This window comes from Dunckerocampus dactyliophorus, chromosome 17, assembly GCF_027744805.1.
Source record: "Dunckerocampus dactyliophorus isolate RoL2022-P2 chromosome 17, RoL_Ddac_1.1, whole genome shotgun sequence".
Lineage (NCBI taxonomy): Eukaryota > Metazoa > Chordata > Actinopteri > Syngnathiformes > Syngnathidae > Dunckerocampus > Dunckerocampus dactyliophorus.
Window position 1 is genome coordinate 2345723 of NC_072835.1, and position 27240 is coordinate 2372962.

The following is a 27240-nucleotide window of genomic DNA, read 5'->3' on the forward strand; positions in this document are numbered from 1 at the left end:
CCTGATGGAGTGACGAGCCACACCTGTTGCCACCGAGCAATTAGTCACGTTTCAAGTTGTAACACATTGATTAGTTGCAGTTCCAGTACCACTCTCCATGCCACTTTCGTTGCCACTGTTCAATAGCGACAAATGGAAGCTAACAAGTGAAATAGTTGACCGGCATCATGGATTCTCACCAAGCGGACTCACCAGAAAACATTGTCTCTGACATTTTGGCGGAGAATTGCACGGCACACGCTCAACTCCCACACAGAGCTTTGAAAGGCTCATGACGACGTCAGAAGAGACAGCGTAGTGACTACACAGAAGCATAAACCAGCTGGAGCCACAGCATAAGGATAAAAGAGCCGCATGCGGCTCCGGAGCCACGGGTTACAGGCCCCTGACATAGATGATCCAATTGAATATGAAGCAAACACCTACAGTTAGTGGTTGGGTCCGCAACATATCAGAAAAGAGGCAAAAAAATCCCCATCACTGTTTTCCAAAGTCAAACCTGATATGTGTGAATATTTTGTTTTGGCTAAAACACAAAGATGATATCTCTGCTTTCATGGATGAGGAAGAAAATTTAAAAATATTCACATCTGAAAGGCTGAAATCAGAGGATATTTACATATTTATCAATTAACAACATGTTGTCGATTCATTGAGTTATCGATTAATTGTTGCAGCTCTACCGGAGTGCTTATATCGGAGATTTTAGGTGTAGGTCGATACAATACTCTTTTTTTTGCATATATCAGACCAATATCCGATATGGATATCGGATCGGGACACGTTTACTCTTGCATTTGTTTGTCTATCATTTATTTTGAAAACCAAGCAGTGTCTATTGGCTGGGGTTATGGAAACACGTTATGTTCCAATACAAAAGTTTCTTCTTCTTAGTCAGTTCATCTGAAGCCTGTTGTTCGAATGGCGAGGTTCTACAAGAACCAAATCAATGGGAACTATACACAACCAGTTCTTTGGTCGGCTACATATCAGAAAAGAGGCCAAAATGTTGATGAGTGTTTTCCAAAGTCAAAGCTGATGTGTGTGAAGTAAAACACAATCAGAAATAATAGCTCTGCTTTCATGGATGACTAAGAAAATTCAAAACTATTCACATTTGAGAGGCTGAAATCAGAGGATATTTACATTTTTAATTTAAAAAAACAGTTAATGAAAGATCAAAATAGTTGTCGATTAACTGCATAATAATTGTTGCAGCTCCAGTTTGTTCCTCAACCTAATCTGTGTGTGAAAGAGCTGAATTTAAAGACAGTATGTGAAAATATTTCAAGAAAAAACTGCATCCCATCTTTGTGATATACTGTAAATTCTGGTGTATAAGCTGCAGATGTCCGAGTCATAAAATAGCATATTGTGGCGTGCACCAGTCGGTGAGGACCAGTCAGCTCTTTGTTTGACAGGAGTCAATCACGAGCTATGAAAAACTCACGACGAGCTTATCAGCCCATCGGAAATAGCAGGAGGCCGTTACTCAATAGAACATTCTGACTCACAGTTTTCATCTTGCAAACATGAAACTCTTCACACAGCAACTTAACACGCAAACGTTATACCTCGACATATACAAACATGTACCAAAACGAGTTTAAAATGGAAAAACATTTTAAAGTTTTCCCATAATGCATTTTGTTTGAGAAAACCATTTCGTTGGAGGACAAGCATAGAAAATTGTTGCAATTCTGCCTTCTGCCCACCAGAGGGAGCCAGAGGACCCAGAGCTCAGAGGGAGGCTGACGTCATTTCAGCGTCCCAATGAATGTGTTATTCAGATGCAATGCATTATGAGAAAATGTCCAAAATGTTTTTTTCATTTAAATTCATATTGGTACATGTTTGTATATTTCTAAGGTATATCATTTGAGTGTTAAGTTGCTGTGTGATGAATGTAGTGTTGTTAGTAAAGGGTTCTGAGTGAGATGACACAGTGAGTCAGACTATTATATTACTGTTACATATCATGACCTCCTGCCATTTTCAGAGGGTTGACAAGATCGTTGCATGTGCATGCACTGATAGCTCATGATTGGCTCCTGCCAAGCTGTCGTTTCCTCTCTGACATTTAAACAATTAGTAGTAGTTCTGAAGTAAAGGAGATGTGACGAGATTAAAATTTATCCATAAATTAGCCGCACCGCTTTATAAGCCGCAGGGTTCAAAGTTTAAGAAAAAAGTAGCGGCTTATAGACCAGAATTTACGGTAAGTGGAAAAAGCCTAAAAGTCCTCTTTTTTTCCCATTTTGTTGGGATTTTTCCCCCACACATTTCAACTTTATTTTTAAATAATCTTCGTTAAATTTGTTTTTGTAATATTATTACTTTATTCCCATGATATTATAGAAAGTTGTTGAATACGGCCATCTTCTCTTAACTTTATTCTTGCAAAATTACAGACGTTTCTTCGATTTCAATTGTTTTCTTTTAATTTTGGAACTATTTCAACTTTCTTCTTAAGTGGTCTTCAGAAATTAGCTTTTGAGATTATTATGACTATATTCGCATAATATTTGGACTTTAATCCCATAACATTCTAACTTTTACCCCAACAGAATTTTCCAAAAATGACAACTTTATTTTGTTTTGTTTGTTTCTCAAAATATGACTTTTTTCTCCCAAGAACACGACTTTTTCTCTTAACATTTTTGCTTAATAGTTGTAAAATTACAGCTGTTTTTTCCATTTCTGACGTTGTTGTTTTTTTTTAATTTTCCCGACTAATTCAAATTCTGACTTTATTCCCATAATATTTGAAGTCTTGTAATATAATAACTTTTTCCGCAACCAAAAAATTTGTTTCTCATAATATTACATCTTGAAAAAAAATCTGTTTGCTTTAATATTTCAACTTTATGCTACTAAAATTATATTATTTTTCCTCAGAATATTCCTGCTGTTTTTCCATTTTTGCTGTTTTTTATTTTGTAAATATTTCAACTTTCTTCTTCAGTAGTCTTCATAAATTTGCTTTTCAGATTTTTATTCCCATTTTATTTTATTTTTCCCATTTTATTTCCATAACGTTATAACTTTTTCCCCAACAGTATTTTCCAAAAATTACAACTTTGTTTTGTTTGTTTCTCGTAATATTAGGACTTTTAAAAAATAATAAATCATTTTTCTTTAACTCATTCAATCCCAGCCATTTTTCAAAGTTTAACCCCTTCAATAGCGGCCATTTTAGACGATTTTGACTGATCTTTCAAGGCACACAGAATATTGTGTTCTATGGCTGTATAAACACGGAACATACCAAAAGAAAGATTAGACTACCGTCTTTCATCAGAAAAAAAAGTTTGTTTCTACCTTTTTCCGTTCTTTAGTAATCAGCAGTAGAACATAGCAGTTGCGTCATCACCTCTTTTTGCCTCACATGCAAAAAAAAGTAAAAAAAAACATATAAATACGTCTTTGGTGTTGAATGAGTTAATACTTCAACTGTCTACTGTTTTTTTTTTATTGTTCTAACGCAACATTTTTCTCTCATTATTTTGACTTTATTCTTGCAATGTCCATTTCTGCTGTTTTTTTGGGGTTTTTTTTTACTTTCCCAACTATTTAAACTTTCTTCTTGTAAATTTTCTTCTCGTAATTCTGACATTATTCCCATAACTCGCATATAACATTTACATTTTCCAAATAACTTTATTTATTGTTTTGTTTGTTTCTCGGAACTTCACAACTCCAACTTTTTGTGTTAATATTCTGACTTTATTATGGTTAAATCACATCTGATTTTACCATTTTTGCTGGGGGGTTTTGGGGTGTGTGTGTGTGTGGGGGGGGGGGGGGGGGGAGGGGGGGTACCTCCGAGGGGTACCCACACAAAATAAATGCAGAGACATTGACCGCTAGCAAGATAGTCGTTTACAAAAAGGCGAAACGATGCAGAACAAAAAAAAGCCTGTTCATCAGATTGGCGGTGTAAAATAACCAGACGAAAGCTTAGCACCCACACCTCCGACCGCAACAGGTCGCTGAGTGGCCAGTGAAAAATGTGTGAAAAGCCGATGGCCGTCACGGCACATTAGCTACATACATAACTCCTGCCATGAAATGTTTGGACAGAAACTGGCAGCGTTGCCACTTTATCGTGTTACAAAGTCAACCTCGCCCTTCTCCTCTCTGTCAATTCACTATTAACATCACCCCAAGTTCACGTTGGCTTTCTCCCAGCCGCTTTAAAACGTGTGTGCTGGGGGTGACCTGAACGTGTGGAACCTCAACTAACAAGGGCCTGGAACTTGCAACCTTTGCTATTGGAAACAAAAGGGTCCTTTTTCCGAAAGCGATGTGGCTTTTGGAAGGACAGCAGCTTGTTCTTCTGTCCTTACCACAGACGATGTGGCAATCACACACAATAACAACTAGCCAGTTGAAGGAAGGAATTACCAGCAATGACTTTGTCACATATAACAATCCTGCTAAGGCTCTGCTCTCTGGCTTTTCCACTATCTAGATGTATACTAGTACAAGGGTGTCCAAAGAGCGGCCCGGGGGCCACTTGCGGCCCGCGGGTGTATTTTTACTGGCCCGCGGAAAATTCTAAAATATCAATTAACAAGATAGCTCTGAAAAAAAACAGCATAAATGAAAAAAATCAGCAGTAATTTTACAAGAATAAAGTCAAAATATAAAAAAAAAAGTTGCAATCTCATGAGAAATAGCCATCATTTTCCCAGAGGAACACTGTAATATTATGAGGAAAAATAACTTCATTTTAATAGCAAATAGTTGAAATATTAAAGATAAAAGACTCTTTTTTAAAAATTGAAATATTATAAGAAGCAAAGCTGTAATTTTTGGAAAATTAGGTTGGGGAAAAGTTATACTATGGGATATTACGGCTATAAAGTCATAATTATGACAAGAAAGTTCACAAGAAGAAAGCTGAAATAGTTGGAAAATTTAAAAAGCAGACATGAAAATAAAAAACAGCCCTAATAAAAAAAAGTTTAAATATTAAGAGAAAAAAAAGTCTTATTGCAATGAGAAAAAAGTCACACTTTTTCAAGAACAAACACGTAATATTATGAGAAAAAAAATGTAGTAGTGTAGAGTTGAAATATCAAAGAAAGTATCAGTTATTTCTTAAACGGCGTAATATTAGGAAAAATAAACAAAACAAAATAAAGTCGTCATTTTTGGAAAATAATGTTGGGGACAAGTTATAATAATATGGGAATAAAGTCCTAATATTACAACACAATTTTACGAGAATGTTATGTTGAGATATTAAAGAAAAACTTTTTTTTATGTTATAATTTTATGAGAAAAAAAGTTGTAATTTGGGGAAAATTAGATTGAGGGGAAAAGTTATATTAAGGGAATAAAGTCATAATATTACGGACATAAAGTCATAATATTATGAGAAAAAAAATTGCAAGAAGAAAGTTGAAATAGTTGGAAAATTACAAAAAAAACAGCATCGGAAATCAGAAATCAGCATCAGAAAAAAAAGCTATAATTTTAATAGAGTAAGAGAAAAATGTCATATTCTAATGAGAAAAAAGTCACAAAAGTCATTTTACGAGAATATTATGTAAAGACAGCAATGTCATTTTAGTAGCAAAAAATTCAAATATTAAAGAAAACCTTTTTTCTTAAGTTATAATTTTATGAGAAAAAAATTTGAGTTGACTAAGACAAAAATGTCATATTGTAATGAGAAAAAAGTCACAATTTTACGAGAATGATGTTCTAATATTATGAGGGGAAACAATATCATTTTATTTTTAAAAGTCATAATATTATGAGAAAAAACAAATTAAAGTTGTCATTTCATGATCGGGTCGATATGGGGGAATTATGACATCATACAGATAGGTACATTTGATAATATTAACAAGAGTGCCGATAACCGATAATGTAAAAAAACACTCCAATGAGGCGAAATTACCTGTAGTGTGCGGGGGTGAGCAAATCAAGCGCTCCTTTTTCCTCCTGCCTGTGACGTTTCCCCGGAGCTCACTTGGAAACCAACACTCTCTTTCACAAGAAGACATTTTTTGTGCTACTTGTACCAAATCCTCCGGCATGAGGGGGAAAAAAAAAACATCGAGCACACAAAAAACCTTATCAGCCACCGTCGCGATCACGCATGGGGCATGTTGTAACGCAACGTTTGAAAAGCGCAAAAGGTTTGCCAGAGACCTCCATGGTGGCACACCGGCTGCTCGGAGCGTGTGCCCAAATACAGCGCATCTTGCTCATAAAGAAAACTCATAAAGAAACTGTGTGTGTGTGCTAAATTGAAAAAACACGGCGTGCCTTTTTTTCCAAGTGAAAGGTCTTGAATGTGCTGTCTCTTTGTTATAGATAAGAGGAATCCAGAACATAACGGAAAATATTCCATTCCTAATAATTGTCCATGACGCAAAGCTGATATGCGGGCTGTTTTTTCTTTCAATAGATTTGATTTCTTAGCATATTATCCACTGTATGTTGGATTCATTTTAGCCCAGGGCCTTTCAAAGTGTGGCTTGAAGTGCGGCCACTGGGAGGTGCCAAATAAAGACAAACCTATTTTCCAAGCCTGCAAAGCATGCTTTGATTTTTCACAATTTTTACAAGAATAATGTTGTAATATTATGAGGAAAAATAATCTAATTTTAGTAGCACAGAGTTGAAATATTAAAGAAACATGTTTTTTTAAGGTAATAAAAAACAAAATAAAGTTGTAATTTTTAGAAAATTTGGTTGGCATTATATTATGTTATATTAACTTATATTATGGGAATAAAGTCATAATATTACAAGAAAAAAAAAGTTGAAATAGTTAGAAAATACACACACACAAAAAGAAGCAGAAATGTAAAAATAAAACAGATGTAATTTTACGAAAACAAAGTCAAAATTTTAAGAGAATAAAGTGGTATTCTAACGAGAAAAAAGTCAAATTTTTGAAGCCAATGTGGCCCGCGAGTCAAAGAGTTTGCCCGCACAGAAAACTCCACAAAATATGTGCCAGAAATACAATTTTTTCGGGGAGTAGGGGTGAGCCCCAACTGTTCTCTGAGGAGAGGTTCACTCTCACACTTTTTTTTTGGACCAAATTAAAACACATGAAATGGCCCTTCGCATCCTTTGATGTACGGATTCACGTTGCCTTCAGCTTGGGCAGTCCTGCTTTCAGCGTTATGTAAGAGGCAGGTATTACCAAACACGAGAGCAGTTCATTCCAAAACAATAAATCATAAGAATGATACTTTCATAAGAGCTTCCATTATTTGAGGTTTGTTTGGCTTTTGCTGTCTCGTTCCATATTCTTTCAATTTTTAAGACGTTGTGTCAACACCCTCTCCGACTTGAGTAATTATCCCACATTATAAACAAACATGCCCAATAAATTACCTTTATTTTGCTCATAAATCTCTCTTCATATCACATATTTGATGTAGTTGGTGGTGCGGGGTCGGGGGGCTTGGTTACAAGTAGAAGCCCCCGGCCTCCTTTGAATGCCAGCAGGCAGCGTGTGCCGCCATGCCGTTTCTATTAGGCCAACCTTCAGCTAGTTGTGCTTTTGCTTCGCCTTTAAAACACAGATAATTAAGACGCTGGGCTGAGAGCCAGAGGACACATGGGGGGAGTTCACGGCCCTTTTCAGAAATAGGACAACATAAATGAGCACATGTCAAAAAAAAAGGGGGCAAGGTGTCGACTGAGCTTATTAAAATACGAAAAGCAGCATAGTTGAGTGTTTTGCGTATGCGTTGCACGTGATGTTACACGTGCCTGTAAAGAATGCTGTTGCAACCCTGACCTTTTTGTTGCGAAAGTGGGCTTTTAACTCTGGTGACTGGTGACTGGGCCATAAAAGACCACATCAAACAAGGAGCAGAAGAAGGCAAGGGGTTTGAACAGGTGGCAGTGTTTCCAACACACATAGCGGCCCGCCACAGATACATTTGGGCCGCCACAAATAAAATTGCCGCTACCTGCTGGTCCTCGCTCATAAACACATTATAACGGGACTGTCTGGGAACGCAGCTTGTGGTTCCAACTGCGTACAGTAGATGGCATCAGAACTCTGCTACGTAACACACCTCATACGCACCTGAGAAGATGTGCAACTTTTGCAATACTTAGCAAGTTTTGAGAGCCATCTAGATTCTGGTGTTGAAAAATCGACGAGTGACATATCAAGCAACTTTGGCTGACTTTTTGGAGACTCTAACACAGGGGTGTCCAAACTTTTTCCAGCAAGGGCCACATAGTAAAAAATTATATAGACCAGTTGAAAAATTGCTAGATTTGCATTTTGTACATTTGGATCTTAATGAGGTTTAAGTAGAGCTACAATATGCAAAAGTAAGAAGGGGGAGTGAGACAAAAAGCATTTTGAAAATGTAATTTATTGAAAACAACAATTAAACTGAAATAGGCTGTTTATCAGCTGATCAAAAGTTTAAGACCATGGTTCAAAAAATAACAAAAAACTCTCCAAACCAGAACAAAAATACTGTAATTCTCAGTGAGTAGCTCCACTGTTCTTGTTAATCACTTCAAAAAATCATTTAGGTGTTTCCAGGAGGCTAGTGGGAACATTGCTCCAAGTGGTGAAGATGGCTTCACCAAGGGCATCAACTGTCTGGAACTGATGGCCATTTTGATAAACTTCCCTTGCCATCCATCCCCAAATGTTCTCTATGGGATTTAAATGAGGGGAACATGCAGGATGGTCCAAAAGAGTGATGTTATTCTCCCTGAAGAAGTCCTTGGTCAAGCGAGCCTTGTGAACTGCAGCGTTGTTCTGTTGAAGAACCCAGCTGTTACCACACAGACCAGGGCCCTCAGTCATGAGGGATGGCCGCTGCAACATCTGCATCCGTTTGACGACCCTGCACCACCTGAAGCTCCAGTGTTACACTGAATGAAAAAGCCCCCCAGACCATGATGGACCCCCCTCCACTGTGCCGGGTAGAAAACATCTCAGGTGGGATCTCCTTGTCATGCCAGGAACGTTGGAAGCCATCTGGACCATTAAGGTTACATTTTTTCTCATCAAAGAATAAAACTTCTTTCCACCTTTCAATGTCCCATGTTTGATGCTCCCTGGCAAAGTCTAAACGGGCAGTTTTGTGGCGTTGAAGGAGACGAGGTCTTTGAATTATTTTTTTGTTTTTTAAACCCTTTTCCCTCAGATGCCATCTGATGGTTATTGCACTGCAGTCGGCACCAGTAAGGGCCTTAATTTGGGTGGAAGACCGCCCTGTGTGTTGATGGGACAGCCAATCGGATCTTCCAGCTCAGCGCAGGTGTGATTATTTTGGGGTCTACCACTTGACTTTTTTGTTCCATAATGCTCAGGATCTTTCAAAAAATGTAGAATGACTGATTTACTGCACCCAACCTCAGCAGCCATGGCACGCTGCGAGAGGCCTTGCTTATACAGCTCCACAATCCCACCATGTTGAAAAAGAGAAAGCTTCTTAGCTTTAGCCATCAGGAGGGCATGACAGTGTGGATGCCTGACAGAAAATGAACATTTTGAGCAGATTTTGGCTTTTATAGCCTGTGGTCTTAAACTTTTGATCAGCTGATAAACTATTTCAGTTTTTTTGTTGGTTGTTTGTTTAAATTATAAGTCCCAAAGTGCTTTTTGTCTCACTCTCGCTTCTTGCTTTTGCATATTTTAGCTCTACTTAAAACCTCATTAAGATCCAAATGTGCAAAATGCAAATTCTAGCAATTTTTGAACTTGTCTTAAGATTTTGATCAGGAGTGTATAGGTATATGTACAGTGGTGTGAAAAAGTGATTGCCCCCCTGTTACAACATAACTGAGATGAATTGAGATCTATCAGTGTTGAAAAGGTTATAAAGCCATTTCTAAAGCTTTGGGACTCCAGCCAACCACAGTGAGAGCCATTATCCACAAATGGCCAAAACATGGAACAATGGTGAACCTTCCCAGGAGTGGCCAGCCAACCAAAATGACCCCAAGAGCGCAGCGACGACTCATCCGAGAGGTCACAAAAGACCCCACAGCAACATCCAAAAAACGCCCTCACTTGCCTCAGTTAAGGTCAGTGTTCATGAATCCACCATAAGAAAGACGCTGGGCAAAAACGGCCTGCATGGCAGAGTTCCAAGACCAAAACCAATGCTGAACAAAAAGAACATTAAGACTCGTCTCAATTTTACCAGAAAACATCTTGATGATCCCCAAGACCTTTGGAAAAATACTCTGTGGTCTGATGAGGCAAAAGTTGAACCTTTTGGAAAATGTGTGTCCTGTTACAGCTGGTGTAAAAGTAACCGCATTTCATCATAGCAACTGTAAAATATGGTGGTGGTAGTGTGATGGTCTTCAGGACCTGGAAGACTTGCTGTGATAAATGGAAGCATGAATTGTGCTGAAGGAGAATGTCGGCCATCTGTTGGTGACCTCAAGCTGAAAGCAACTTGGGTTCTGCGGCAGGACAATGATCCAAAACACACCAGCAAGTCCACCTCTGAATGGATGAAGACTTTGGAGTGGTCTAGTCCAAGTCCTGACCTGAATCCTATTGAGATGCTGTGGCATGACCTTAAAAAGGCGCTTCATGCTGGAAAAGCCTCCAATGTGGCTGAATGACAACAATTGTGCAAAATTCCTCCCCAGCGCTGTAAGAGACTCATTGCAAGTTATCACAAACGGTTGATTGCAGTTGTTGCTGCTAAGGGGGGCCCAACCACTTATTAGCTTTAGGGGCCAATCACTTTTTCACACAGGGACATGTAGCTTTGGATTGTTTTTCTCCCTTAATAATACAAAGTTTAATTTAAAAACTGCATTTTGTGTTGAGTTGTGTTGTCATTGACTAATATTTACATTTGTTTGATGATCTGAAACATTTAAGTGTGACAAACATGCAAAAAAAAGAAATAATATTCTTTTTGTAATATTATGACTACTATTTTTACATTTTTTTATTTGTATATCCATCCATCCATTTTCTATACCGCTTCTCCTCATTAGGGTCGCAGGGGTATGCTGGAGCCTATCCCAGCTGACTTTGTGCGACAGGGAGGGTACACCCTGGACTGGTGGCTTGTTATTACCTTCTTCCCATAATATTATAACTTTTCACCCAACCTAATTTGTTGTTTGTTTGTTTTTTTTGTTTCTTGTAATATTATGACTTTAAAACAAATTGCATATTTTTCTTTAATTTTTCATCTCTATGCAACTAAAATGACATATCATATCCTCATAAAATTAGAAATGTATTCCCATAAAATTGCTACTTTTTTCTTATTACAATCCAACTTTATTCTCTGAAAATTATGACTGTTTTTTTTCCATTTCTGCTGTTCTTTCTTTCTAACTTTCTAACAATTATGACTTTATTCGCATAATATTTTTACATTACTGTCGTAATATTATAACTTTGTTCCACAACCTAATTTTACAAAAATTTTAATTTTACTATTCTGACTGTAAAAAGTAATAAATAAAAAAATGTATAATTTTTTTCCCTCATAATGTTATGATGTCATTTTTGCAAAGTAGAACTTTTTCTCATTCGATTTTAAACTTTTGCTCTGTAAGCTCCATCATGAATGCCATTTATGTTTTTTTCCGCTTTTTTTCCGGTGCAACGCAAAGTCCAGATAATACAGTCTGCAAATTAGATCATGACATCAGTCAGCTGCCGTAAATAGATTGCAGTCCTGTGGGAAAGCCCTTAGCGCCACAAGAACCGACCTTATTTTGACACGTCTGGCGGGATAGAACATTCTGAAGTTGATGGACGAGTTGCGGCGCATCCACCGCTTTTTACGCATGTCACTTTGACAAATGATCCCTCAATGGCAAGCCAACACAATGTGTGTGTGTGAGACACTTTTAGTGTTAAGAAGGTTAGGCCTGGCCTGGCGTCAGCGTGCTTTGGGGACAATATTCAAGAAAAAGTACGCCAAAAACACTGGCTGGGTGATGTATGACATATGTGCGCTGACCACCAACATGCCAGTTCATCACTTGGAATACTCTGAAACATATGTAGACAAGTAGAAAAGTAGAGGGGAAGGCTGCATTTTTTTCCTGAAATGGAATTCACGAGGAGAAGTTGCCGCCATCATGAAATAATATCATATACTTTAATATCTGGCACGTGCTGGATGAATAGAGATAGATAGAAGTGCTTCTTCTGAATGGATTGTTTTCCTAAGGGAGCTGTTTGCAGCTATTCCACTATACTGTAGCAGGGCCTTCCTCCAGTGACAAATACTGGCGTCCTACGACAGCGTATTAGGGCCACATTGAAAACAAAAATTATCAGAGATTTTGAGAATAAAGTCGTAAAATTAGGGGAAAAAAGGCGTAATATTACCAGAATAAAGTCGTAAATTTACAACTACATTCTCGTAATATTATGTCTTTTTTTTTTTTTACACATTTCTGATTTTATTTTTGTAAATTTATTACTTTTTTTCGCTGAATCTACACAGAAAAAAGCCGTATTATTACGGGAATAAAGTCGTCAATTTATGACTTTTTTTTGCGTACATTTACGTCTTCATTCTCGTAATATATATATTTTTTGTAAATTTACAAATGTATTCTCAAAATCTCAGTTTACTATTTTGTTCAGTGTGGCCCTAATGCTCCATCGTAGGACGCCAATTTTCTTCAACCTGCCAGAAATAAAAAAATCCCAACATTACAAGTTTTTTCTTGTAAATTTACTATAATAAAGTTGAAAAATTACAAGAAAAAACAGTCGCAATATTACATGAATAAAGTCATAATTTTACGACTCTTTGTCATAAAAAACATAATAGGATGAAAAAAAGTCGTAAAGCTATGACTTTTTTTGTGTAAATGTATGACTTTATTCTCGTCATACTTTTCTTGTAAATTAACAAATTTATTCTCAAAATCTTAGATTTTGTTTGTTTTTTTTCAATGTGGCCCCAATCCAACCCAGTCAACTGCCAATGAACTGCTCTGCTGGGAATATTGCATTATGGGAAGAAGTTTCAAAGGTTTTACTTTAAACTCATATTGGTACTTGTCTTGTATATTTCGTAGCTACCTTTTGAGTGTTAAGTGTCTGTGTGATGAGTTTAGCGTTCTTTGTGAGATGACACAGTGAGTCAGACTGTTATATCGAGTCATGACCTCCTGCGATTTCCGATGGGTTGACAAGCTCGTCGTGAGTTTCTTCATAGCTCATGATTAACTCCTGCCAAATAAAGAGCTATCTGGTACTCAGGGACTTGTGCGTGCTACAATATGTCTTTTTATGACGTGGACATGTGCGGCTTATAGTCCGGTGCGGCTTATATACGTACAAACCTGTTTTTTTTCTAAATCCTGTTGCGTGTGGCGTATACATTATGGTTTGTTTCTCATAATATTACACCTTTAAAAAAAAAATAACATTTTCTTATTTTATATTTTAAGTCTATGCTACTAAAATGACATTTTTTCCTCACAACATTACAACGTAATTCTTGTAAAATTCAGATGTTTTCTTCCGAGATGGCAATTTTTTTACTTTATTCTGGCCAAGTGACTGCTGACTTTTCTGTTTTTGCTGTTGTTGTTGTTTCTTTTTTAGTTTTCTTCTTAAATAATATTTTTAGACTGTGCTGTGGACTAATAAAAAACATAAATGGCCCCTAGGCCGCACTCTGCACTCCGCACTACGCATTACAGTTGGATTCTCTGTGTGATTGACGAATGAAATGCTGTCTGGCCTGCATGCTACTGTACGATACGATGAGCAAACATCATAAAGCATTTGTTGAAGTAATATTTTTATTACTGACATTAACATTATTTACAGATTGTGAGCACTATACTGTACTTGCTAATAATCTTTTGTGTTTTTTTACTTATTTATTTGTCCAGTAAGACTCGAAAAGAGCTATGATTTTCTTCAAGGCCGATTATTTCTATCATGATTTAATTCCCGAGATTGTTAGTGATTATTTTATTTTTGCTCCACTGAAATAAATAATACATAGATAATAAATAGATAATATTACATTATTGTTGTATTTATTATTTTAATATTAGCTATTATTTTTGTAATTACCCAGCCATCCATTTTCTATGCCACTTATCCTCATTAGGCTCGCGGGGGTATGCTGGAGCCTATCCCAGCTGACTTCGAGTGAGAGGCAGGGTACACCCTGGACTTATGTAATTATATAAATATTAAATGATTTAATTTAATTATTTACATTGAATTACATTTAATAATGTAATTATTGAATTATTTTAATATGAAAAAAAAATTGAGTAACCCTGAAAAGCCTATTTGAATTTGTGTCTTTGGCTACAGACAATATTTTGTAATATAACATTTTTTTTAACCCATACAGAGGAGACATACTTTGAATTTATTGAAATGATGATAATGATAACTGCTAATGAAAATATGCTACAACAGGATTAGCAGCAATGCTAGCCTGCGTCCCAATCCACGCACTTAAGTACTTACACTTAGCCTATGAGCCGCTGAGACGGACAGCAAAATGCGCTGCGCACTGTGACGAACACTTACTACACAGCGGAAGAGGAGGGACTAACTCGAGTGGTTGCAATTCACCATTAAAAAGGAGAGAGGAAGAAGCGATGGCTCCTCCAACTAATCCTCTGAAAGCTTTGATAGTTTTATGGCACGCTGGAACCCACTGTCAGGACGTGGACGAAAGAGCCAACGCTTAAACCAATAATTGGTTGAGGCTTGAAAAGAGACCGGCACGCCGTGACCTCTTTGCTAGCTAGCCTGGCAGTCAACAAGCTGCTCTCCATCCCATTCATGTGCCCGCCTGCATGCATGCATGCATGCATACATGCACGCGCTCCCCCAGGCCAGAAAAACAAACATAAGATGGAGAAATGTTTTTTCCTGGCTTACACCTCGGTCCCAGGGTGCGCAGCCAGCGAGCAAAGAGGCGAGTGAGCAGGGGGCGAGAGCCCGCTCTGAGGCCCGACTGTCACATCCCGGGCCAGGACGGAGGAGCAGGACAAGACTGGGGCTCACTTGTCAAGAAGCTTTTTAAGCTTAGGGGTGTCCAAAGGTTTTTCCAGCAAGAGCCAATGGATGGAAGGGCCACTTTCATATGAATTTGATACGCTTTGATAATTAGAATAATAATTTGATCATTAAAACTAATTTGATACACTTTGATATTCATATGAATAGAACTGCTAAAAGTTGTATTTTGTTGTATTTTTTCTTTTGAATTGACCATCATTAAACTATGCCGATTGCACGCTAGGTATTCTGGAGATCAAGTCAGTGGACGTGGGGGTGGTGGCCATCAGGGGCCTCAGCAGCAACTACTACCTGGCCATCAGCAAGAAGGGGGAGCTGTACGGCGCGGTGAGTGGTGCATCTTTGTTGTCTACTGACATGCACTGGAATGCAACGTCACGTTCACTGAGTGACACTACACATACCGACGAGGCTCACAGACAATATGCACACAAAAGATCAACAAAACAAACTGTCTTTCCTTCATTCCCACTTATGAGGACCTGATGGTGAAGTTCTCAAAAACTCGTTAGCCATTAGCATGACCTTCAAAATAAACTTGTTTACAGTATTAGAGCCCTCAGGACCTGATATAACACCCTTATAGTCACCTTTACACTCCTATTAGCCAACATAGTAGACATAATAAGAGAAAATAAGACACATTAAACATAGAAAACCTGTTTACAACTTTAAAAATATGATTTTTTTTTACATTATTAGAGCCTTCTAGAAAATAAATAACACCCCTGTAGTCACTCTTCTTACCCAATGTAGTAGACATAATAAGAGAAAATCAGACATATAAAGCAAATAAAACCTGCTTACCATTTTCTAAATAAGCATTTCAATATTAGATCCCTTTTCTTGCTCCATTTGACTTGCTGTTCTGTACTTTGCTGTGCAGTACTCCCTGCAGTGGCTATTGTGTCATCAATCTAACACTACCGGCACCTTTACCTTACCTTTACACTCTTATTACTCAATATAATAAACACACTAACAGAAAATAAGACACATTAAGCATAGAAAACCTGATTACCACCTTCCAAATACACTTTTAAGATTATTAGAGCCCTCTAGACATAAAATAACACCCCTTTAGTCACCCTTACACTCCTATTACCCAACATAGTAGACATAAACTTCAAATTAAGAGCAGCACATTGGTTGAGTTTCAGGTATGACTTATAGGTATGTATGTGTACTTATATGACAAACTGTGCACACAAGTGAAAGAATCCCATGTATGGCTAATCAAAGTACACTAGGTCCCCAACTTATGAACACCCGACGACCCGTATTCACGGATACGAACGCAAGCCGACTGGTCTATACTTTATTTTATTTTGCCTTGTAGTCGCTCAAATCAGTATTTATACTGCTACTGTACATGCTTGACCAGTAGAGGGCACTGTGACACTGCTAATGCAGCCTGAGAGCTAATGAGACCAACAGAGGAAGAGTTAGACGCTGGGGAGATAAAGCTAAATGGAAAGCTAAATTATACAACCCGGACAGAGCGTGTGATTAAAGTTTATGAAGAGTTAATAGGCCTGCTTAATTCTACACCACCCACAGAACACTACCTCTTTTACAAGAGTCTAACGACGACGACGATTTGTCTTTTTTTCAATAACTCCTCCTCCTCCACCACCACAACAACGTATGCTCGACCACTCCTCTTCAAAGTTAAATAACATTTATCATTACGTATTATTATATCACTTTTATTATTGTTTTTTTCATTAATGATCCTGGTTTAATATTACTACTGCATCCAAACTCATATTTACATACTGTACATACACATATACTGTATATGTATACACTATATCATAGGTAATATTACCTTTTCCCCTACTTAAGAACAATTCGACATAAGAACGGTCATCTGGAACCAATTGTGTTCGTAAGTTGGGGACCTTGTGTATTTCCTTTGGAGTACTGGTACTCACAGAGATGTGTTTCCAGCACCACTAGCTAGAACCAGATGTCAGCATTTTATTTCCAAAAGACGAGCCCAATGACCATGACGGAATTGAAAACGTGTTCCTGCAGTTCGAGTGTGACTTTAACCGCTGCAGTTGTGCAGTAAGGGATGTGGAAATGCTGAAGATGGAAATTAAACTATGCATTTGGAGGCAAATGCATGTGTGGAGGCAAGCCTGACCGGACGTGTATCGCGTAGCGTCACATAGTTTTTTTTTTTACTTTTGCCTCCATGTCCCCTCAGGGCCTCCGTAACACACGGCACTGTCGCAAATAGTGAAGCAGCTAAGCTACTAGTAGCTAGCAGCTAAAACATGATTACCGGTATATTTTGAATCCGGACATACATCTTCGTTGCCTTGCTGTCGTCTGACGAGTTACCGCCACTTTGTTTTAGGGGCGCCGCTTCCCGTTTCAAAATAAAACAGGACGTTCATCGCATATTCAGACGTTTAAAATGGAAATACGCATTTCAGTGGAGGGGGAGGTCTACAGACCAATTTCACAATCCAATTGTATGGAGTACTTGTGTTGGACAGATACTCATTGGACATGTGTTTATAATTGTGGTTGTGTTCTGCAGTGGTGTCGGACTTGATTGCATCATACTTACTCAATACTGTTTCTCAATGACCTAATTTGGTGCCAATATTAGAACCCAACCATAGAAAGAAGCATGATTTACATTCACCTGATTGATTTTTGGTACAGCTGTGAGTCCTGGAGCTCATTAGATGGATGTTGTGGCAGGTTAGTACATACTGTAAGCAGGGTCAATGGAGATTTCTATTCCTGCAACAGGAAGCAAAGTTACTTAATGTGACTTCTCTCCATTCAGAGACAGGGAACACAATCCTCCACCTGCTCCAGTGTGGTTGGTGTGGGTGAAAGGGTGGGGGATGCGGCCCGCGTTTCATCTCTTTTCTCTCAGTGTGAAAGAGGCAATTTTTGAGGAGCGGCAGCAGTGGCGGCACAGATGAAATGACACACGCTAGAAAAGCAAAGGAGGCATTCTGTTGCACCGAATTCCCATGACGTCGCCTCGCGCCGGGCTGCAACACAAGCCGCACTCGGCACAGGGCTGAAGAAGGGCCGGCATTTGATTACACGTGATGGCTTTGCAACGCTGACTTCTTTATCCAGGAGTCATCCAATGAAATCATCCTTTCATTCAACTCGCGGATTATTACATGCAATTGTGGCCTGAGGGTTCAGCGTGATTGCACTTCTATTGTCACAGAAAAGCCACCATAAACAATGCTTGATTAATCCAGCATGGGGAAAGAGAGACATGATTTCAAAGTCTTTTCATTCGTCTTTCAATGTTTCCTCCAGCTGCCGAGAGGGCGCCAACATTCAAACCTACCCGCAGGATTAGATCCGGCCTCTTCCTGCTTTGAGCATGTAAAATGTAACGCACGCACGTGTGTTTTAGCTGTAGCAGCTCATGATAGCGATTTGGCAAAGTTTAGCTACTAACATTATCAATGAATGTGCACAAGCTAGTGTGCATGCATACCAGTAACAGCCGTGAACGCCAGTTATTTTATTCCTGCCCAATCAAAGAGAAAAAAAGACACGTTAAGCAAATAAAACCTGTCTACCACCTTCTAAATACACTTTTTAATATTATTAGAGCCCTCTAGACATGGAATAACACCCCTATAGTCACATTTACACTCCAATTACCCAATATAGTAGACATAATAAGAGACAATAACACATATTAAGCAAAGAAAACCTGTTTACTGCTTTTTAAATATGCTTTTTAGCATTATTAGAGCCTTCTAGACATAAAATAACACCCATATAGTCACCTTTGCGCTCCTATTACCCAATATAGTAGACGTAATAAAAGGTACTATCATTGTATAGTAGTAATATAGTAGACATAACAAGAGAAAATGAGACACATTAAGCAAATAAAACCTGTTTAACCCCTTTTAAATACACTTTTTAATATTATTAGAGCCCTCCAGACATGAAATAACACCCCTATAGTCACATTTCCACTCCTATTACCCAATATAGTAGACATAATAAGAGAAAATGACACATTAAGCAAATAAAACCTGTTTGCCACCTTCTAAATACGCTTTTTAACATTATTATTGCCCTCTAAACATGAAATAACACCACTATAGTCACATTTACACTCTTCTTACCCAATATAGTATATATAATAAGAGAAAATAACACATATTAAGCAAAGAAAACATGTTTACCACCTTCTAAATACACATTTTTTAACATTATTAGAGCCCTCTAGACATGAAATAACACCCCTATAGTCACATTTACACTCTTATTACCAAATATAGTATATATAATAAGAGAAAATAACACATATTAAGCAAAGAAAACGTGTTTACCACCTTCTAAATACACTTTTTAACATTATTATAACCCTCTAGACATGAAATAACACCCCTATAGTCACATTTACACTCCTATTACTCAATATAGTAGACATAATAAAAGGTACTATCATTGAATGTACACACACGCTAGTGTGCATGCATACCAGTAGCAGCAATGAACGCCAGTTATTTTATTTGTGCCACATGACAATTTGCAAACATTTTTCTTTTGTTTAATTTGTAACTGTGTCAAATATAGACATTTTTTTTTGCACACGCTGTTCTCTGAAACCACTATTGGTAACATATGCTAGCCGGCGATGGCCTTCTTCTATTGTTAAGTTTCCAAAAATGTCATTTGGAGCGAGTTGCATGCAGTCAGTTGAAATGGCAAAGTCACCTGACATACTGACGCAGTACATGCACGCATCGCATGCATGTTATGGACTGGCAACATCAATAGTCCGTCTCCTATGACATCCATAAAGACAGCACATTTTTTGCATCTGGAATTCGGGGGTTGTTTTTCTCTGGTGTTGCCAGATAGTGTCATGTTGAAATGACATAAAACACAGCAGCTGTCATGTTTCTGCATTCGATTCTGACGGTTAAAGCTGTTTACATGATTAATTCATATACGACCTGTGTCGTATATTTCCCAACAATGTAAGGGAGGGGTGTCCAAAGTCATTTTTGGAAAATTATGTTGGGGGGGGAGTTATAATATTATGGGTATAAAGTCATAATATTACAAAAGGAAAATTTACAAGAAGAAAGTTGCAGCAGTTGGAAAATGTTAAAAATAACAACAGCAGAAAAACAGGGAAAAAAGCTGTAATTTTAATTAAAGTTGTAATATTATGGGAATAAAGTCATAATAGGAGAAGAAAATTGAAATAGTTGGAAATTTAAAAAAAAAAAAAGCAAAAATGGAGATAAACAGCCGTAAGTTTCAGAGAATAAAGTCAAAATATAAAGACAAAAATGTCGTATTTTAACGAGAAAAAGTCGCAATTTTACAACAACAAACTCCATTTTTACTATCAGGAAAATTCATTTTAGTAGCATAGAGCTGACATATGGAAGAAAAAATATGTTAATTTCTAACAAAGTCCTAATATTATGAGAAACAAACAAAACAAAATAAAATGGTTGTTTCTGAAAAATTTGGTTGACAGAAAAAAGTTATAATATTACGGAAATAAAATCTAAATATTATGAATATTATGGGAATAAAGTCAAAGCAGGGAAAGGACATTTACAAGAACAAAATTAGTTGGAAAATTTAAAAAAAAAAAGCAGCAGAATTGGAACTAAACAGCAGTAAGTTTACAAGAAAAAGTCAAAATATTACAAGAAAAATGTTATTTTCTAACTACAAAAAAGTTGCTATCTGTAATATTATGAGGAAGAATTATGTAATTTTAGTAGCATTGAGTTGAAATATTGAAGAAAAAACATGTTTGTTTTTTAAAAAATTCCTAGTATTATGAGAAACCAAACAAAACAAAATAAAATGACCATTTTTTTGGGAAAAATTAGATTGTGATATTATGAGAATAAAGTCAAAATATTATAGGAATAAAGGCAAAATAATAAAAAAAGAAAACTAACAAATATTATTTAAGAAGAAAGTTGAAGTGTTTGGAAAATGAAAAAAAAAACAACAGCAAAAAAGGGACAAAAAGAGCAAAGAGTGAAGTCACCCACAGTGCATGACAAAGCTGAGATGAAATATATACAGTATAACTTCTCAGCATAGCTACAAATCTCAGAGTTTTATTTTTCACCATGTGGCCCAAAACCTTCGGACACCCCTGCTCTGCACTCTTAACTTTACTCTGAAATATTTTTCTCTATCAGGAAACGGTAACGTGGTACATGTTACACACAGGAAGTGAGCATTTTCGGAGACGTTGAATTCACTGTAACTTTGTTCAGGAAGTAAACTAAATCATGACCATTACTAGAGTTTTGTGGGGGGGTATCACGTCCCCAGCTGAGAGGCAAAGGTCGATGGTTTGAGACGAAACCTCCTCGCTAAACGCATCAGCTCTTTCTTCCGCAAATCATTGCCCCGCTTTCCATTCACACCTGAACTCTGAATCTCTGCCCGCAGAGGGACTTTGGCCCCGACTGTCGCCTGATCGAGCGCATCGAGGAGAACAAGTACAACACGTACGCCTCGGCCGAGTGGCGCAACAAGCGGAAGCACATGTTTGTGGGACTCAACGCCAACGGCAAGGCCGTCAGGGGGAAGAAGACCAGGAGAAAAAACACAACCACTCACTTCCTGCCCATCGTGGTGCATCCACGATGATGGGACGTTGTACCGGCCGGGGGGGCGGGAAGGGGGTTGGTTCTGCAGACTGCTGAGCATCTGGATGACTTTGTTTGGAAGCTGACTGAAGGCTCCTTGATGTGAAGGATGCACTGGGTAGGATGGACACCATAAAGACATTCTGCATCTGTCAGATGAGGACAATTTTATTTTGAAAGAAAGATGCTGTATATTGCTATACATGTATAGAATATTTTCTGCTCTAAGTTATAAAAGTGCGCTGGCACAGTAAGAAATAAGGGAGTAATAATAATAATAATAATAATAATAATAATAATAATAAATGTGATCAGCAGCTTGTGGGATGGACTGAGAAGTCAGAAGAGAAGGTCGGAGAAGATGGAAACCAAGTCAAACAATATCATGGGTTTTCTTTGAATTTATTTATTTTGTGTAATATTTAACAGAAAACATGCTAAAGAGGCAGTTGTCTTGTCTTTTTTACCCTTTTATCCTTCTCTCTTTTTTTTAATACTATCTCATTGTAAAGCTGAATAAATATGGAAATATATGTGTCTTCAACTTCTTTGATCCTTCTCACATATTTCATTTATCATGGCTAACATGTGGAAATGATTTCACGTTAAATACGAGCAAGACCCTCCTATGATTATGTATCATACACTCCTGACCAGAATTTGAACGAAAAAGTGTGACTTTTGCCCATCATCCACAAACATCACATCATCCGTGAAGCATGAACGCACGTCTTTCCCTTTTCTGTGCGTTCTAAAGAGAGAAAAACAGTTAGCATGAGGGCGCTAACAGTGCACATTATGGAACGCACCTATTCCGACTGTAAAGCCCCCCCCCAAAAAAGCTCCAATACAATACCACAGCAGAGTATACCAATACGATACCATACCAAAGTATACCTATATATGATACCATACCAAAGTATATCTACAGGTATATGATACCATATACCTTATATGATACCATACCCCGCACGGTGGTCTAGTGGTTAGCATGTTGGCCACACAGTCACAGTCTGGAGATCGGGAAGACGTGGGTTCGATTCTCCCTTGGGCACTCTAATGGTTGTTTGTTTCTATATGAGCCTGCGATTGGCACCCACCTGTCACCTGAAGTCAGCCGGGATAGGCTCCAGCATGCCCCTGTGACCCAAATGAGGAGAAGCGGCATAGGAAATGAATGTACCAAAGTATACATACCTATACAATACCACAGCAGAGTACACCAATATGATACCATACCATAGTATACCAATCTGATACCATACCAAAGTATGCTTATACGATACCATACCCGAATATATCAATATGATACCACTTCAAACCAGTGCATACATAAAAATACCATACCAGGGTATGCCAATATGATATCATATAAATGTATACCTATATGATACCATACCAGAGTATGCCAATATGATACCATACAAATGTATACCTATATGATACCATAGAAAGTATAGCTATATACAGTAATACCATACCAGAGTATACCAATATGATACTATACCAAAGTATATCTATATGATACCATACCAGAGCATACCAATACGATCCCATACCAAAGTAGTCCTATAAAATACCCACCTTGAATAAGCGTAAGAAGGCGGATGGATGGATGGACACAGTTGCAAAGATATTCACTTCAAATCAGCAGTAGAGTTTTGCAGAAATAAATATAGTGTAATTCATAGAAACCAGACGCATGTTGGTGTTACTCTACCATAAATCCCGATGACGTCATGGGACAATACAACATGTTCGCTGCAGCATGTCTGCCATGTGTGCGGAAGGCGTCGCTGAAAAATTGTACAGTTCACATCCACTTTTTTATACCGCCACATGGCACGATTCTCTGCAAATTTCGGTTTTGTCACAATATTGCACTTAACAAACTAGTCTGTTTGCCCTGTGCTGATTCGCTCCTGTGTGAGACTACTAAATGACCTGCCATGGGGCCAAAGAAGTGTGATTGGCAGCAGTTTGATGCAGAAGGTGAGAAAAACTATCGAATTAAATCTCACCAGGATGTACGCAAAGTCTGCATCAATAAAAAGTGCCAACCATCCTTCATTTATAATTATTTCACATTGTTTTCTGCTGGTAAAACTATAATTCTTCTCTATAAAATGCTTTTTTGTTCATATTTCTGTGTGTCTGTGCATTGCAGTCGTCCCTATAATTGGTTCCAGACCTGAACGCGTTAAATGAGTTTTCACAATATAGGATTCAATGTTAATACATACACTTTTTAACATTATTAGACATGTAATAAAACATTTATTATTTATTATTATCATTGCTACTCTTGCTGCAAGGACTTGAGGCAGCTAGCTAGCCAGCTAGCGAGCTAACCAGTTTGCCTTGAATTCATTTTTTCAAAACTTAAGAAGCCCAAAACCTACCACTTCCACCCGGAATGGGAGAATAACTTCTTTTCATTCCATCATGTGGGACATGCCATGGCTGACTTCATAACTTCATGCAGTGCTAAGGTAATGTCATGTAAGCTAATGTCTCTATATTTTGTGGGACCTCCAAAAACCTCCAAAAGAGCCAGCAATGACACGTTTACAAAATGTGACCTGCATGTTATCCAAGCTACAGCGACATTGTTTTTGTTACTGCTACTAACACTGTTACCCCCAAGAACTATGTTGATGATGGTGTGGCGTAGTGACACCTCGCCACACCATCCCTGCTCCCTGCCCTCCAGTTGGCAACCCTTTCTGTTTAACCTTCTTTCATGGTGCCTTTTAATTCCTGCCTCCTGCCTCCTGCCTCCTGCCTCCTGCCTCCTGCCTCCTGCCTCCTGCCTCCTGCCTCCTGCATCTGGGGTCCAGCCTTTGTCAGCACACAACATAAAAAGTCAGAATTGTCACATAATAAGTCTTAATTATGAGGTAAAAGTCATACTGTAATTTAAAGATAAAAAGTTACAATTGTGAGATAAAAGTCATAATTGTGAAATAAAAGTCATACTTGTGAGATTATAAGTTATAATATTGAGATAATATGTTTTACTTGTGAGACAAAAAGTCAGATTTGAGATAAAAAGTAATAATCGTGAGATAATAAGTTATATTTGCGAGATAAAAGTCAGAATTGCAAGACAAAAAGTCTTAATTGAGATAAAAAGTCATAATTGTGAGATAAAACGTTATAATTTTGAGATAATAAGTTTTTATTGTGAGATAATAAGTTTTCATTTTGAGATAAAACTAATAATTTTGAGATAAGTTATAATTGTGAGACAAAAAGTCAGAATTGTGAGATAATAAGTTATAATTTTGAGATAATAAGTTTTAATTGTGAGAGAAAAAGTCTTAATTGAAATAAAAAGTCATAATTGTGGGATAATAAGTTCTAATTGTGAGATAATAAGTTTGAATTGTGAGACAAAACGTAATAATTGAGATAAAAAGTAAAAATCGTGAGATAATAAGTTATATTTGCGAGATAAAAGTCAGAATTGTTAGATAAAAAGTCATAATTGTGGGATAATAAGTTATAATTTTGAGATAATAAGTGATAATTATGAGACTGTGCATGTGCTGAGGGCCACGTGACGAAGCTCCAGTGATGAAAGCAGTACAAAATAATAATAATTATGATATTTTTTCTTCATAGTTTGGACTTTTTATCTCCTCATCATGACTTCCCACTGGGATATTTTTTTCTTTCAGGGCTCCCATAGGAATAGGTGCGTCCCGTTACGTGCATTAATCAGCTGCCTCTTTTGTTAAATCAGTTTTTATATGTTTAGACGGCACCGAAAAGAGAAAGACGTGCGTTCACGTCTCACACAAGTATTGTGGATGTCTTCTTTGCTGCTATAAATTTGGTGCAAGGAGCAAAGTAAAAGCAGGCATGAGTTCCAGTGTGGTCCAGCAGCTGGGAAAGGCCTCCTCCTTGACCTTCCTTGTCTGAAACTTGTTGCCGTGACGCCCCTCGCCCGCCTCTGGAGACAGCGGGGGCATATGGCGTAAGGTAAATACGCCCGCTTGTTTATCACCTGATTCTAATTAACTATGATCTCATGTTTTCTTAATCTTCTTTGTGAGTTCTTAACGCCGTTCTCTCATCATGTGGTTCCTGGTCTGGGTCCTGCCATGTCTCTCCTTTTTTCTTTTTAGACCCCCCCTTACTGACTCTTGTCATGCCTTGTTGAGGCTCGACAATCAGCCACATCACACACACACACACACACACACACACGCACACAATGTGTTCATTGCATCCATCACATTTCAACCCTCTGCCATCTGTTCCTCTCTACGTGTGTGTGTGTGTGTGTGTGTGTGTGTGTGTGTGTGTGTGTGTGTGTGTGTGTGTGTGTGTGTGTGTGTGTATGCGTGTGTGTGCGTGTGCATGTGTGTGTGTGTGTGTTCATTTCAGAATAGGACGGACTCATCCTCCTGTGTTTGGTACGGACAAGGTGTAGGATTCTGGTCTGGTCTCCGGTCTGCATGAGTAAGTGGGGGGTGGGGGCGCTCCTACTTTGCTGCTGATAAACGACATATCGAGTACAATTACTCAGAAACGCCTTCAGGACGCCAAAACCCCCACCCTGACCAACCCACTCTCATAAAGATCAAGGGCTGGCATTCCTTCGGCAAAAGCGAGTCAAAATGTTGCAATTTTTGTTGCGAGTCAAAGGTTTTCCTCCAATTTTGATATTTTGTAAAGCAACACAAGTACAAGTAGATGTGTGAGACAACCCTGGTACATATTTCATCTCAGCTTTATCATATCGCTGGAAAAGCATATTATTAACATCAACTTCACTCTTTGCTCTTTTTTTCCCAATTTTTGCTGTTGTTTTTAAAAAAATTTTTCAAAATACAGTGTTCCCTCGCTTAACACAGGGTTTAGGTTCCAAAAAATACCAGTGTTAAGTGAAATCCGTGTAGTAGAAGTTTTTTTTTGTTTTGTTTTTTATATATGTTTTTTCGTTCATTATATATTTTTTAATTTACAGGATGTTTTTTCATTTACGGTATCATATTTTTTCCATTTATAGTGCATGCTTTTTCGTTCACAGGATATGTTTTTTTGTTCATCATATATGTTTTTTGTGTTTATTGGATATGTTTTTTCCATTTATTATATAAGTTTTAAGGCTGTAAAACTCCTCGCCACACACTTTATACACTTTTCTCAAACATGAGGAAATATACACTATATGTTGCGCATATGGAGGGCCTTGAAAGCGCGGATCATCCACGGTCCACGGGCTGAATCAGCGATGTAGTGTTTCCAAAATAAGCCTGTCTCATCCATATTAAAAACTTGTTCAGGCTTATATAGCCCCCTCCCTTGATGATGGCTTTAAATTAGTTTACGTGTGCCTCTGCCCCGGCATCCGCAGAGGCGGCCTCTCCGTGGTCTTGTTGCGGACAGTTAAAGCCCTTTTTGCATCCTTGTTCAAATTTATTGCTGCTGTCGTCCTTATGTTATTTTCCTCTTCCTTTATGGTACGAACCGAAGATTCATTTATTCCGTAACGGCGCCCTACAGCGCCGTAAGTTCAAGCTGAACGCATTCTGTACAGTCCCTGAGCCAGGGGACACAGAA

General features: G+C 37.9%; 1 protein-coding gene across 1 annotated transcript in view; it reads left to right on the forward strand.

Moving 5' to 3' along the window:
- The window catches only part of fgf10a (fibroblast growth factor 10a), a 37667-nt gene extending 15390 nt beyond the window's left edge, over positions 1 to 22277 (forward strand). Inside the window, exons 2-3 of the mRNA XM_054757853.1 lie at positions 15240 to 15343; positions 21467 to 22277. Coding sequence (XP_054613828.1) covers positions 15240 to 15343; positions 21467 to 21667 — 305 coding nt within the window. The 3' untranslated portion in view covers positions 21668 to 22277. The remainder of the gene's footprint in view (positions 1 to 15239; positions 15344 to 21466) is intronic.
- Positions 22278 to 27240: the final 4963 nt, after the last annotated feature.